General features: G+C 32.9%; 1 protein-coding gene across 1 annotated transcript; it reads right to left on the reverse strand.

Moving 5' to 3' along the window:
* Positions 1 to 218: 218 nt before the first annotated feature.
* On the reverse strand, positions 219 to 12,417 carry LOC128222949 (uncharacterized). Its single transcript, XM_052932142.1, has 6 exons — positions 12,270 to 12,417; positions 8,957 to 9,074; positions 8,202 to 8,335; positions 7,297 to 7,379; positions 3,748 to 3,984; positions 219 to 2,291 (listed from the first exon to the last, which is right to left on the reverse strand). Exons 1-6 carry the CDS (start codon positions 12,272 to 12,274, stop codon positions 2,224 to 2,226), a joined length of 645 nt encoding a protein of 214 aa, XP_052788102.1. The 5' UTR covers positions 12,275 to 12,417; the 3' UTR covers positions 219 to 2,223.
* Between the last annotated feature and the right edge of the window lie 3,905 nt (positions 12,418 to 16,322).

Below are 16,322 nucleotides of genomic sequence, written 5' to 3' on the forward strand. Positions count from 1 at the left end.
GATGATGCTTTTCTGTCATACCTCTTTCTCAAAGTATATTTACAATAATAATAATAATACCGGCCTACCATCCCCGTTCTACGGGCACAGTAAACAAAACCTTATATATTTGGCCTTATTTTTCATGATAAATATTTTTAAGATTTCGATAATAATCAAGTATTCAAGCTACACGGGAATTCGTTGAGTATAATTAATTATCATAAAACAACAATGCATTAAACACAAAAACTTTATTACAGTATTCTATATTTAAAACACTCTCATCAATCACTGACTTAAGTTTTTACTATTATCTGGGTAAACAATCAAACATTTTAATGATGACTTTTCAATTTGTGAGGAGACATAAAATATATAATCTAGAAGTACTTTGTCCCTGTAATGAAAACGAATAAAAACAAATACATATTAAATGGCTTGTCGGTCGGGGAAGAGCAATGTCTACTTTTAGCCTTGGCATTTCGGCTTCGTGCAATAAATTGCTAGTGCTACCTCAATAACGGGCAAATAGCTTCGAATAAATACCGCCAATTAAGTGTTTATTAAAAAATACGAATGAAAAACATATATAATCTTGAAATAAGATCCCTGAAGCTTAAATCATTTCGATAAAAACTAACAAAACTATAAGTATACAGACATCCGGAATTGAGAACAACCCGTGACTCCTTATTACATAATTTACAGAAACTTCAGGTATTATTTGTGACGGTTTATTTAACTTCAATTAACACATTCAAACCAACTCTACTGACATGATAAGTCAAAGCGACCAGCGTTCCCTGTTTATCATTTATAGGAACTGCAGAAACTTTGGCGGTTGATAGGTCTTCAAGTGATACTAAATGTTTAAAACAAGTATGCTGAAAATGATAAGTCAGAACAACCAGCGTTTCCTTGTTTATTAGGTTTGGCGTTTGTACTTTTGTGTGATCGAATCACAAATATTTAATTTATTTTTTGTAATGGTGTATATGTGCAGTGTATTTAAGTCAGACATAAAGTTTTGTTCCTCACATTTATATACACAATTTCCATGAGACTAAAAAAATAAGGATGTCATTGTACAAACACTTTGTGTACATATTGTATTGCTTATCGGAAAATTTCCTTGAGACATTTGCAAGTGTCTAGTGAAATAGCATGGCCAAGACGTACAGGTTTCATGACGAACAATAAAGATAGAAAATATAACTACTATATTATTGTATTCCAATACAATAACAGCAATAGTTTGGATAAACACAAATCATGAAAAATTATACAGTCGCCATATTTTATTTTCAAAATATCTTATTGAGAAGAAGTTAATTCTTGTATGCTTTCATATCTTAATATCATTGCGTAGTAAACGAAATTGTTTAAATATTTCCGAATTATGTTTTAAATAAAATAAATTTAATGTGGGCATGGGATGGCAAACTAAACCTACCATTGTATTTTTACTTATATCTGAGTAAGCACAGAAGCAGATCAGAGACTGATATTCTAATCCTATATCTTTTTCATTAAAGGTCATGTTCAATAAAAATGCATGTGTTATCAAAATTCTTCTTAACTGTTTAATCTTTAAGATATGTAGGAAAAAGACATATTTGTCAACCAAACAAACTATTTTATAATAATATGATTTGTATTTTGTACGATTCCTGTCCTGCACACCAAAACACATTTCAATTATACCAAAATACCATAGTGGCAACCTTGTCCGTATTCATAAAGCATATTCATGGAATTTGTTCAACGTAGTAAAACAATTCTTTCTTAGCTAAATCTGAAACATTTTTAGATAGATTTTACAACAAAAATATGAAATTTAGCCACAAAAGATTAAAAAATTGAAGGCATCCAAACACTTATAATGAAAAACATAGGGTATTTAAAATATTCGATGTTAGAAGTTGGAAATAAATTAGTAATTTTACAGTTATCACTAAGATCCTTTTTGAATACAGCACCTGGCATCCGAATTTTTGCATCAGACATCTTAACATATAGTCCGACTTGACGTACTCAGACAAACCGTAATGTTTCATGCAAACTATACCTGACTTATACTGCGACCTATTGATAAACTTAATTCATATTATTGAAAAGAATCGAAAATAAATACATGAAGGATTGAGAAAACATTAACCGTTTAATCATAGAACAAAACAAGTTTTTATTTTCAAAAGATATAATAAATAACTATGTCATACAATGCAGTTTCATATTACTCTACGGTTTCTTCATATACGTTTGAGGAAAGGGGAATGGAATTGTCTTCTTCGGTCTGGGCACACATCCTGAAAAGAAAAACAAATTATATGTCGAGAAAACTCACTATACTAATAATCAGGGTGAGGGATCACGTGACCTAACGTCGTTCTCACATGGGTCACTACGGGTCTCAACTGATGTAAACAAACTGTTAAGTGACGATAATTTTTAATAACTTTTTGACAGAAAATATATGAAAATATTGCCAAACCTTTATATGACTAAGATTTGTCTGCTTCTATACAATAACTATTTTTGATTAGCTTGTATTTTAATGATGCAATCCTCTGCCAAATTTGCTGAAATTGTATACATCTATGCAATGATTAAATTTGGCCACGGACTGTATCATTAAATTCCATCCAATCCAGAATACTTCACACGAGTAGGCAGAAATAACATTATGTCAGGGTTAGATCTTGGAATTGATTCAGAAAGCGGCCAAACTTTGATACAGGCAATACACATAATTTGGTTTTTTTCAACTGACATCGCGACTTTCTATATATATTGTCAAATATTGTTATCAAAAAGTGCATCTAAATGTTGTATTATCGTATCTTCTCCACAAATACGGCGTACAAAAGACATGACAAATTAAGGGTTGTATGAGGTGACTAAGCTGGAGGGGGGCTTCCATGTGTCCCAAAAAGGTCGCCGCAACTACCATCTGGTATGGTATGAACGTTACTGCACCATCTGACCATAATGTCAAAGTAATGTAAAACGCCAAAGAATCGTTTTAGCTTGTAAATGGTATGAATGTAACATTGAAAACTTCAAGAACATGCTCAGAAAAAAAACAAGTTTTCTTAAATTAAAACTAGACGGCCAGCTAAACGATATTCAAAATGGATAAAAGATAATTATTTAAACCGCCCTAATAACAACCAGTACGTTAGAGTGTAACCGCTGGAAAGATTTAAAGTAGTCAATCCATCATTAGGACGCAAAATACATTAATAACACAAAACAAATCGGTTAAGTATAAAAGGAGACCATGACTGTTAAATGAAAATGTAAACGATTTTATGAAATATGTTCAAGTTTTGATGGATAAGCAGAAATGGACTCGAATGGTTGTAAAATCATTCCATAAACGCATTATAAAAACAGAATAGTTATTGAAATAGCAAGAGTCATCCAACCTTGAATTACTTGATAAGCGAGCAAAAAAAGCACACGTATCATATTGGGATATCATGAACTAATAATAATATCAACAACAACAACAACAACAGCATCATCAACAACAACAATAATAACACCAACATAAAGAAATAGAAATATAACAAGAACAGCAACAATTACATCAATTTCAACCTCTTATCAAGTAATTGCGAGTATATTTGGGAAGGGAACCCCTTTAATGAATCCTTTATACGGCAACTTTTTAATGATCATTCAGTTGAAAAGTTGTGTAAGAAAACATGTTCAAACCGACTTGTAATATCATATTGAAAAAAACCCATATCAACCTACCTGAGGTATGCACAACCTGAAGCATGGCGTTTATCGGGAAGCCGAAGACGGACTGCAAAGCCTCAGCCGCCATCTTGATGCATTTTGAATCCGGGAACGGGTTTCTTGTGGTAATGCTCAGCCAGGGGTCCTCGCATAGTAAGGGGTCTACAATACTTGGCTTGGTGCATCCCCAGAAAATGTTGTAGCAGCGGTAGTCAGTGGCGACAACGCGTCCCTCCCCCGTCAGTACATCCCCTGTGATAAACAACGAGGTATGTAGGAAAATTTGCTTAAACAGATGTTTTGTGTCATTTCCATAGTATGTATAATAAAGATGCCACTACCATGGACACTGAAAACACATCACACCATGTGTGCTTCTAGTCACTTTATGTTTAAGGAAACTATTACGTCATATTTTTCGCTTATGTCATCTTTACTAAAATGCCAATTTTATGCTTATCGCGGTTCAAACAATACTACAGGACACAACAAGTGTCTGGAACATTGACCAGTTGCCAAATAGTTATTGTAGGTTTTCAAGATTTTTAAGCAATGTCATTCAATCAATCCGTCCGATAATGTAACCAATTTAATTAATTACAAAATAGCATTATATATTTGTTCAATAGTTGCTTGATAGATAACAGGCGGCTTTTTCATTTGTAGGTGTGATATGTCTATGTGGTTTTGTGAGGTTATAGGCCTCTTGTTTAATGTTTGGTAGGCCTAAACTTATCAATCAAAACATCATATTTGTACAACTCGTGACTGCTGGCTTTAACTCTGTAGTTTCATGTATTAACAAACACTCAAAATTACATCAATACATATTTTCTGTTCGATGATAAAACAAAAAGAACAAACAGAAATGACCAGATTTATAAAATAATCCCTTTAAAAAACGACATTTACGTACGCACGTTTCAAAATGATGATTCACATTAGAGTTGGTTTTGTTGGTTAAACATAACATATAAATGGGGAGGGGGTTGCGGTAAATACGTCAAGCAATTTAAAACAAAACTGCAAAATTGATGTCTTAATTCCATCCCAGGAGTAGGACCCGTATTTACTAACATCTTGAATCTTAAGTCTCAATCTCATAAAAAAATGTAATTTTGGTGTTTAATTGCTATTGTAGGAGCATAGATGATAAACATGGTTGTACCTATTTTAATTAGTCCGTGCTACAATCAAACAAACATTTTAAGTAAAAGTATTTAATATTTAGGATATTTTGAAACAAAGATTTTTTTTATCTAAGCCTGTCTCATAAACTTAGACTCAAGACGTTTAAAATGTGGACCAGGAGGATTTGTGAAAGTCCTTTGGTCGGTGGAGTTCCAAGCCCCATTATCACGAATAAACTGAAGTCAAATCTCAATCTTAACTTCTTTTAAAACATAGCATCAGCTGTAATTGAAACATATGCATGTTTTTACTATGTTTAGGAGTGCAATCCCTTAAAGAACAGGTTGATGAAACTTTGGTCAATATTCTAAAGAAAGCTATTCTACAGCAAGACTAAATTTGAGTACATATCAGTCGCCTTGAGCAATTATTATTATTCGAGAGCATTTTTGCTTTAAAATTTGTTTATGTGAAAAATTTACAAAAGGTTTTTATCAACACATTCTATCAGCAAAAACGCTTTTTAAAAATAGAGAAAATAAATAAATGTTGGTGTTATATGGTAAAATAAGTTGAGATTAAGATTGTGTTTACCTTAAGTATTTTTGTCTGATTTGACCCAGGTTTAAATAATAAAATCCGATCAAGAATATTTCAAGAATGGCGGTGTATATGGCCTGTCCTATATCACCCAACTATCTCGGTTTGTAAAAACATTAACAAAATACAAGTTGAAAAGACTGCATTTAAGTAAAAAAATATAACTTAATTGAATGATATTCTCAGCCAAAAATTAAATGCACAAGTGACACTACTTTAAATGTACGTTTGAACCAAGTTATGTCCTTTCAAATACACATATGATCCAGGTCATGCCGCGCAAAATGCTCAGTTGTCCATGGTGTACCCCCTTTAGATGCACAATTAAACCAGGGTATGCCGTGCAAAATACTCAGTTGCCTAAGTGAAGGGCCTTCAAATGTACATTTGACCAAGGTTATGCCCCACAAAATGCTCAGTTGCCCATGTTATACCCCTTCAAATGTACATTTAAAGTAAGCTATGCCCCACAAAATGCTTGGATGTCCATGTTATACCACTTCTAATGTACATTTAAACCAGATTAGCCCCACAAAATGCCCAGTTGCCTAAGTTATACACTTTCAAATGTAGATATGATCTTGGTTATGCATCGAAAAATTATTATTTGCGCATGTTAAACCCCTTTACAAATAGATATCATCTAGATTACGTTCTGCAAAATGCTTATATACCCTTGTTATACCCTTGCAATTTACATTTGATCTAGGTTATGCCCAACAAAATAGTTCAGCTGCCCATACTATACCCCTTCAAACGTACATTTGACCCAGGTTATGCTCAACAAAATATGTCAGCTGCCCATGCTATACCTCTTCAAAAGTACATTTGACCCAGGTTATGCTCAACAAAATAGTTCAGCTGCCCATGCTATACCCCTTCAAAAGTACATTTGACCCAGGTTATGCTCAACAAAATAGTTCAGCTGCCCATGCTATACCCCTTCAAAAGTACATTTGACCCAGGTTATGCTCAACAAAATAGTTCAGCTGCCCATGCTATACCTCTTCAAAAGTACATTTGACCCAGGTTATGCTCAACAAAATAGTTCAGCTGCCCATGCTATACCCCTTCAAAAGTACATTTGACCCAGGTTATGCTCAACAAAATAGTTCAGCTGCCCATGCTATACCTCTTCAAAAGTACATTTGACCCAGGTTATGCTCAACAAAATAGTTCAGCTGCCCATGCTATACCTCTTCAAAAGTACATTTGACCCAGGTTATGCTCAACAAAATATGTCAGCTGCCCATGCTATACCTCTTCAAAAGTACATTTGACCCAGGTTATGCTCAACAAAATATGTCAGCTGCCCATGCTATACCTCTTCAAACGTACATTTGACCCAGGTTATGCTCAACAAATTAGTTCAGCTGCCCATGCTATACCTCTTCAAAAGTACATTTGACCCAGGTTATGCTCAACAAAATAGTTCAGCTGCCCATGCTATACCCCTTCAAAAGTACATTTGACCCAGGTTATGTTCAACAAATTAGTTCAGCTGCCCATGCTGTACCCTTCAAAAGTACATTTGACCCAGGTTATGCCCAACAAAACTCTCCGTTGCCCATGCTATACCCCTTCAAAAGTACATTTGACCCAGGTTATGCCCAACAAAACTCTCCGTTGCCCATGTTATACCCCCTTCAAAAGTACATTTGACCCAGGTTATGCCCAACAAAACTCTCCGTTGCCCATGTTATACCCCTTCAAAAGTACGTATGATCTAAGTCCTCGTAAACTGAACACATATTTTAAATAAATGTATGCAGTTAATAGCTTTTGAAGAAATCATTTATTTCAAAATATTTTGAAAGATCTATGTTTACTTACCAATTGGGTCGACTACTTTGTATACGCCGGGAACCTTTTCTTTAAGCAAATGTTCCGTGGCAATCACACAATGACCATTCATTCTAAAAGAAACAAAGAAAACTTTCTACTTGATGCAGAATTTCATACGAGTGTTATATTCCTGGTGCCATCAGACATATACTTCGTATACCATCATAAAAACACATGTTTTAAGATTATTTGTTTCAAATATAACAGACCACACATTATTTAAAGCAAGAATGTATCAACAGATATTGTACACCATATTTCGTTTAAATACAGTATTCTATTCGAAACTATAATCTTAGCTGAAATACTGATCATAAAAGTATAGCTGCAATACATTCGTTGCAGTTAATTTACCTTGTTATGATAGACAAACAAACTCTATGTATTGGGTTATGTTAACATAGTTTAATCAATGCGTTCTGAAAATTTGATTAATCGGAATCACCTACATTTGAGACACCAACAAAGAAAGCAATGATAAACTACCAACCACGCGTTTTTTTGCACATTTCGCACATCGCCAAGATTTTTTAAATGAACGAAAATTTCCATGAAGAAAAGAAAACTATTAGTAAGATTAATTGAGACCGATTCTCAGCACCGGTATAAACTCGATCAAGCCTTTAGTGTGGCTTTTCCCCCTTAGATATCTAAACACAGTTTTGATAAATGATTATTAAGTGTTTGATATTGTTTCAATTCCAAATTAAATCCATGTAGAGTATTCCATCGCTAAAAATGCATATAATGTATGTCTCGATTGCGTTGCTAAAAGTTGTCGTTGATAGCAATGATACTGTGCCAGTGTCAACTGCCCCTAGCATTGGACAAGGGAATGAATTACTTCACTGTGGACGAACTACAAAAACCAAATAATACTCAAAATATATTACTTCCATGAGGCGTGTCCAAGAATGACCCCTGGCTGCTTCGTGTATTCGTTGTTCATCGTCTGGTCAATAAACTTGCTAGCGCCTGACCAACTACAAGGAGCGAACCAACGCTGCTTAAACCATTGACCCATCCACTGAAAGGGGGAAGTTTAGTTTAAACCTATTTATTTAACAACGGTTATAACATTATTACAACAGTATATTTATTCATTCTCATTTGCCCGACGATACTCGGCAGTGGAGAAGGTGGGAGGAGAAATCCGGAGGAACCCATCTAGTCGTGCTTGGTGAACACCGACTAAAAGGAAAATTGCATTGTATTTTATATAGCATTGTAAAGTATGCCTTACGTATTAAAACAGAACAGTTTCAGTACCTAGTTTTGGACACGTTAATTTCAGTGTTCGCAACGCAACAATATTGACTGACCTTCAACTTGGTAAAGCATTATTAAGTAACAACCAGATAAGTGTTATTCAATTCACTTATTGAGTGTATTTGAAAATGTAATATATGATACTAAAATATAGGGTTATAGCCATGTTTTAAAAGGGTAGTTTGCTACATAAGAAGTTTGAACTTGAACATTTTATAACATGGAGCTTGCAATAAGGGCAAAAGGGTGCTACCAAAGAAGAACAAGGTTCCATAAATCTTTAGCGTATACGCTAATGATTTGAATGTATCAACTAATAATACGTCCCATGTTCTTAAGCGTACTGGAGGCATTTAGTTGAAAATTAAAATGTGCTAACCAGCTTTTCGTTAAAGTTCGACATGACTGGTGGTCTTCTTTTTAACATCGTCCGTATGTCGAGGGTCCCTGTAGCCATAGTAACGAGAAAGGCGCTCGTTAAGATAGTGAAGTATAATCTACAAAACATAAGAATAAACAAGTTTGTACTTCTCTCTAAATACCAATTTAACAGGCTTATTAACTGTGAAATTAACGCCATCTCATTTCTACGTCCTTTTTAGACTTTAAGAAATACATGTTTTAATAAGAAAGAGAGTGTATATTAATCATCCATTGCCGGAAACGTGATATGCAATAATAGAAAGCGGTAAATCATAAATATAAAAATATATATAACAAAGTCATGTAACATTATTCATAAACACGACCTTAAAAGATGTTATTTATATGACAAAAACATTTTGTCAATTTTGAGACTTGTATATATGTTTTTGTTTTATAAAATCAACATTAAAACGTTATGTGAAACAATGAGGAACTTTCAAATCTGTGTTTACTACAGTCGAAGGTAAATTAATTTGTTCTTAGCCTTAGCTTATTCATCAACATTTATACAATTTGTATGTAATTAAGTACTTGTATTTAAGTTACACCGGATATCATTGAGCATTATTAATTACCATAAAATCAGCAATGCATTAAACATTAAAATTTTAATAAGACATACTAAACAATCATGCTTTATCTAAACCCTTTCGGTCACCGCCTTTGTTTTTTACTATTATCTGGGTAAACAAACAATTATCGTCAAGGACATTGTAATGATGACTTCTCAATTTGTGAAGAAAAACGAAGTAGTTATTGCATTTTAATGAGCACGAAGAACGAAACAAGTATATAATGAATGGCTTGTCGGTCGGGAAAGTACTAAATATGCCATTGCCTTCGGCCTCGCGCAATAGGACACTGGTCCTTTTCCGATAACTGGCAATTAATTTCGTCTATTGACTCTTGACCGACAAGGTATACTATAATTATACAATGATAAATACAAATGAAAAACTACCGCAGCTGATCAGTATCTCAATATAAATGATTTAGTTTTAAGCAAAATAATGCACCATAAAGTACGTAGGGTCTTATAAAACTATTTGGTTGGTGGGTAGTTATAGTATTGTATTAATATTGACCAATCAATAAACGTTTTGATAACTTTGACCAAACCAAAAAAAATCGTTTTATATAATTGACTGCAGATCATACACTGTATTTGCTAGACTACCAATATATATTTTGCAACTCCCGATTGAAATTCTGAATGAAATCATGAAACCAGTGTACGTTAAGATGAATGCAACCGCAACCTCAAAACATATCAATTGTACGTTATGTGAGAAAACTATTCTTGGCAACTTAAATTAATTAATCTTTTTGCTAATGATATTAAATGTGAAATGCAACGAAAAGCGTTTAAAGCAAAGATTATACGAATATTTAAGTCGTTTGTGTGTGTCCTGTTCAACATATTCTGCTAAATCAGCGGTTTACCAAGCAAACAGAAATGTTTTAGTCGTTTGTGTGTGAGCCTTGTATACAATTATTGTGCTACAAAGAGGAATAAATTAATTGAATTCTGAATCAAGTTATTGCTGACACAATGAAATATTTTGAATGGCACTACTTGTATTCGTCGGATCTACTTTTTGCAATAAAACACAACATAATCCAAGTAAATAGACGTGAATGGGAGAATATGACGTCAGCATAAAACATAATGTTATTCATGAGGAGTGTAAATCATAACAGTAACAGCTCGTTGAGAATGAACATGGTGCCAATGGATGTTGGTAAAGTCATAAACATAAATCAAAACGTTCACCAGGAGTTTAGATCATTACAATGACAGTTTAGTCTTTTTATTCTGATTCAACATGGCGCAAAGGTGAATTGGTGAGGTCACCACAAAAATCAACAAGTTCACCAGGAGTTTAGATCATGATAGTGCCAGTTTGATCTTTTCATTGGGATTCAACATGAGGCAAAGGGTGATCGGTGACGTCACCACATGAAGTCAACAGGTTCACCAGGATTTTAGATCACAAAATTGTCTGTGTCGTATTTTCGTCGAGAATTAGATTCTAGAAAAGAGATACTCAGACACGAGAAGATACATATATCTGAAGTTTGAAAGCAGAAGTTTGATTGGGATTGTTTATTGACAGCGATCGTGGATGCAACAATAACTTATTGAATGTGACATTGACTGTTGATGTCGTCATAACGTCATTTTGTGACAAGACTGGTTACTAGCTGCATAAAGGTGAGACAGGAATGCCATTGCTCATAAACGATGCATGCACTGCACAGGTGTTCAACGAGACAGGAAGAAACCTGTCATTAAGCACCACGAACGAGTGTGCAGTGACAGACCACATTTTCAACAAGTACAAAAAAATGCGGGCAAAATCATTGGATCATACAAACATATTATCTAGAAACATGGCTATCAGAGTAAAGACTGAAAGTGGGAAATCATTGACAAAGAGAAACATATAAGGATAGGGCCGACGTTTAACAAATTGAAATGGAAAAAAAGCATTTTCAAAGATAAACGTTTTAGGATCAAGGCCACCATTTGGCAGATTAAAGGGGGCCAAGTCATTGACAAGAAATATATTAGGATCAGGACCCGTTTCACAAAACAGCTTAGTGCAAATTGAAGCATATTATGACATGGAATAATAGATCTAAAAAAAAACGCAGCCCTGTTTATCACATGCATCATTTATTAAAGGTTCTATCAACACCGCAAGTAACCAGACAAAACAACATAATCATTAAAATGGGTAACAGTTTGATGAAGGCTTGTTTACGAGAAGACAAAAATATCTATGTTATGTGTATGAATTAGAAATTAGATTTGTATGTTCCGGAAAATGAAATCTTATGTTTTGACCATTTGTTGTTGTTTTTTATTCAAACATAAGTTGTTATCTAAATTCCAAAGCTGTATTCTTATTTCTAACCATTATGTCTACACTTTGTTTATTTTCATTTTAGTTTCCTTGTTTTAATTTTGTCACGGAGGGTTGTCAACTTCTTCTATTCTGTTCACAATTGATACACTAAAATAGTCTTCAAATTTGATAGTATATATTGATCTGCGATTTTTTACATGCTTTAAGGAAATTTTGCCTGCTTACGCTTCGTCATCGTATTGTAAGTGGAATCAATTATCAGCCCAAATAACAATATTTTTAACCTTACTGTTAGTTTATTTCTCCCGGCATGTTTGCTTTATTATATTAAGTTCATATATAGTATTAAACATAATCATTTTCTGTTTAAATTAACTTAAAAAAGAAACATACCTCATCTTGAGTTAAAGTATATCCTTATGATCGGACGATGTAAAGTTAACGATTGAAGAAAACTGTTTAAAATGTGTTCCCATCGAAAGGTATTAAAACCAATTGTAGCTTTACATCACTTTAACCGCGGTTGATGAATTACAGTTGATGGTAATAGTTTTTTTTTATAAAAACGTTGATTCATTGCATCAGATATATAGTTTATAAATATGCTGTATCATGTTTCGCATTATGATGCTGACAATATACAAAATATATACGTCATAATTGTACAGTTACATAATAATAATTAATTCTGTTTTAGGATATCCATTACAATTTAAACCAATTATAATCATTTTTATTTAGATACATTTGAATAATAAACATTCTGGATTACCCAACCTCAAAATGTTTAGCATATGATACGAATGTAATATGTTATATTTGGAATATCTTTACATAAAATCCTTACGTGGTTTGTGGATAATTTTCGTAATCATGATTTAAGCAAACAAATCAAATCAAATTTGCGACGTTCATTAGATAAATTTAATCTTTAAAAAACTATCGAAAACACTAACATAGCTTGCATGGGTTCACTGGTTAAGCTGTTTTGATGCTTGTGTGGGGGTGTGTGATTGTATACGTGATGTTTAAACGTGCCAATGTGATGTTTGCACGTGTTATGTGATGGTTTTATGTGTGTATAGTTTTATTTATTACATTAATTGTAGGTTCAGTCGGTTAAAACAGATAAAATTAAATGGTCACGTTAATTAGGAAGATATTTTTATTTCATTTCGCTGCACTGTGCAAAAACTTACATCTTTTAAAATCCCGCTCCAGCCAGTTTCGTAGTTCGCTACATGTGCTGGCCCCAATATCACGAAAACACTGAAGTCAAATCTTAATATCGGACTCAACTCAAGTTGCATTATAAAAGCACAGTTTTATTCAAATATTGCATGGGTTTTTTTTAAACTTTTTGAAACTGTCCTTTTTAAATAGATCGTGTTGATTTAAAAAAAAATGTAAACTTTTCAAAGAAAAATATATTTTATAGCATACATTTACTTGAGTACATGATGATAAATAATAAATTGTACTCAAATACTATTCTGGATGTTGAATATTTTTCAATTGGAATCAATTGACCAAAGATTTTATTCAAAATTTTAAATGAAAATAGGTGCACATATAAGGTGTAAAACATATATAACTTTAGATAACTTTTACTTTTATACTGTAAAATGAATTGAGAGTGAGATTCAGATTTGATTTTAGAATTTTCGTGATATTGGGGCTTGGTGTCCTTTTTGAACGTCCATGAGAATATCGGAGCAATAACGTCTTTGGTGAGATGGAGGCGGACACACACATACCAATTATATACAAACCTTGCCCTCAATCAACAAAAAATAGAAAGAGTATTTGAAATCGTTTTACATTTCTTATAAAACGATTTTTGTTTTAGTATAATTTAAGTCATCTTCTTGAAGTGTTTGACAACTTTTTAACAACGATAACCAAGATGCACTGTTAAGCATGCTGTGCAATAAGTTACTGAATGAAACAATATACTTATTTTGTTTCTTCAAAAAGATGTGGTGTTAAAAAAACATTACAATATTTCTGTAAGCTTAATTACGTCGGTTTTGTATGAAACGCTTGATACATGTCCTACATTGTTCTTACTTCAAACATTCGCCACATGTTAGTTCGGCTGATGATTACAACTATCTTTGTCCATCTATTGGTAGAAAATTACCTGTAGGAGTAAAAATGATCAGTAAATCGATGACGTCAGAACAACATAATCGACGAAATGGATTAATTTATAAATAGCTTCCTACGCAAACATTCCTAGTGACATTTTATTTATATTCAGGTTGGGATTGAGTAATGCTGATGCTTTCATCTTTACTGACAGAAAATTGATGTTTGAATTCGGAATTTAATTGGTTAGTTGTAGCGATTATGTATGGTAGTCTATCAAGTTGATTATCATGCGACACTACTTTTGTACGATCCTACGCAACTCCATGTAAACCATATATATTAAGTAATGTAATAAAACGTCATGAGTACTTCTTAATTATGTTTAATTGTCTCCTCAAGAATTTAGAAGTCATCATGATAATGTTCTTTGGGATAACTGATCGGTAACCCATATAGCAGTAAACTACAAACGCTGTGACCGATCAAAGCGTTTAAAAATAAAGTATGTCTAATGAAACTTTTAATGTTTATGTATTACTTTTTATAATTATAAATTTAGCTGAATGAAACTCTTATATAACTTGAATACATCATTACATTTATATACGTCATTTGTAAACCAGTCTTCAATATAGTTTAGTTTACCAAAAATTAAGTAAACTTTATATAAATATGTTATTTTTGTACAATATGAATACTTAATCAGTTTGAAAAGTGCTACAAGGTTTCAAAAACGTATATATGGTGACGATTGTCAAACGATTGTTATAACTTGATCATTTACGAGAACTATCTAACATTATTGTCGTCCTGGCAACATGAATGTTTGATTAGTCTGTGCATATTTGTAGGTTACTGTTTGTTTGATCGTCGTTCCTATAGCGATATTGATGTTAGATATGAATGTAATAACCCATCTGTCATATCTGTTTTGGTTTTTGTACATGACTGATCGGTTAGTCTGTAAAAAAAATGACTCATTGCTAGTTGTCAATCAAACATCATTTGAACAATAACATGTGAATATTTTGTTAATGAAAATTACTACATTCTTGCATTATCCTATGGATTGATTGAATGACTTCATTATACAATCTCAACCTTTGGTAACAAGAGTGAACATGAAAGTAAAAGGCTTTCGTTTATGTCTGAACATTAAGAAATAACCTCGACCTTTTGAAATATTATTTCGCCGTCTGATCCCTTGTCTTACTACTGGTCTCGTCATAATTATGATTTATACTTACTATTACTACGCACACTATTAGGCAGGATATGTAAGATTAACTATAAGATTACCAAACTCTCTAATTGTCTAGGATTAGTTGAAACTACTGACTACCGCTGCTACAACATATTCTAGGGATGCACTCGACCCAGGATTGTAGACCCCTGACTGTGTCAGGACCCCTGGATGAGCATTTCCAGCAGATACCCTTTCCCGGACCTAAATTGCATGAAGACGGCGACCGAGGCTTTGGGATTTACGTTATTCTTCAGGTGGTGCATACATTAGACAATGTGATATGTTTCTTTCATTAGATATCATATAATCAGTGTAGGAGTGCATGTTTCTTCTCAATATTATATTTGGATAATGAAAATAAAACATATCATAAAAACATGTTTCATAATTTGATGTTGTTACCTCTATAATTATGGAATACTACACACAAATATGTAATATTGGAGTGACCAAATATGATTTTAATATAACTTTAATGGTGTTATATGAAGAAAAATAAAGTGTGAAACTTTTACAGAAATTTATTATAAAATATCATTTTAGGCCTTCAATATTAGTTAAATAAAGCAACAATACAACTCATCTCTGTTCTTTTTTTGCTTATTTACTTTGCTTACCAGTAATCAGCTGGCTATACCATTCCAAACAATACCGAAATAGTAAAGAGTCAACAGGCGTCAAAAGTTAACCATATGACTAATGCCGCTATAACAAAAAATAGGTAGTTTGTTGGTCGACATGTTTAATCATACGATAACCTGGAAGGTTCAATTGTTGTTGTTGTTGTTGTTGTTGTTGTTGTTGAAGTTGTAATTATAAGTGTTTGGTTGTTTTGTTGTTGTTACTGTTTTTATCTTTGTTGTTTCTCAATTGATTATGATTTTTTTTTTCTGGTGAACGGTGTAAAGAAATTCTCTATATGTACACAGACATTAATAGTTCTCATTTGCTAGTGTATATACAACATCCACGTCGATGTAAAGTTTGCATAAAATCAATATATCTAAGCTTATTTTCATGGTTGATTCGTTTCGTGTTATTTTTAGTTTCTATTTATGAACTGTATAGAAATGTTGCTACACAATAATTACTTCTTGTTTTAAGAT

This window comes from Mya arenaria, chromosome 17 (assembly GCF_026914265.1).
Source record: "Mya arenaria isolate MELC-2E11 chromosome 17, ASM2691426v1".
Classification (NCBI taxonomy): domain Eukaryota; kingdom Metazoa; phylum Mollusca; class Bivalvia; order Myida; family Myidae; genus Mya; species Mya arenaria.

Coding starts and splice junctions, on each gene's coding strand:
- LOC128222949 (XM_052932142.1), bottom strand. Junction 8,336..8,956: donor CGAACTTTAACGAAAAGCTG/GTTAGCACATTT, acceptor TCCCCCTTTCAG/TGGATGGGTCAATGGTTTAA. Junction 3,985..7,296: donor CAAAGTAGTCGACCCAATTG/GTAAGTAAACAT, acceptor TGTTTATCACAG/GGGATGTACTGACGGGGGAG.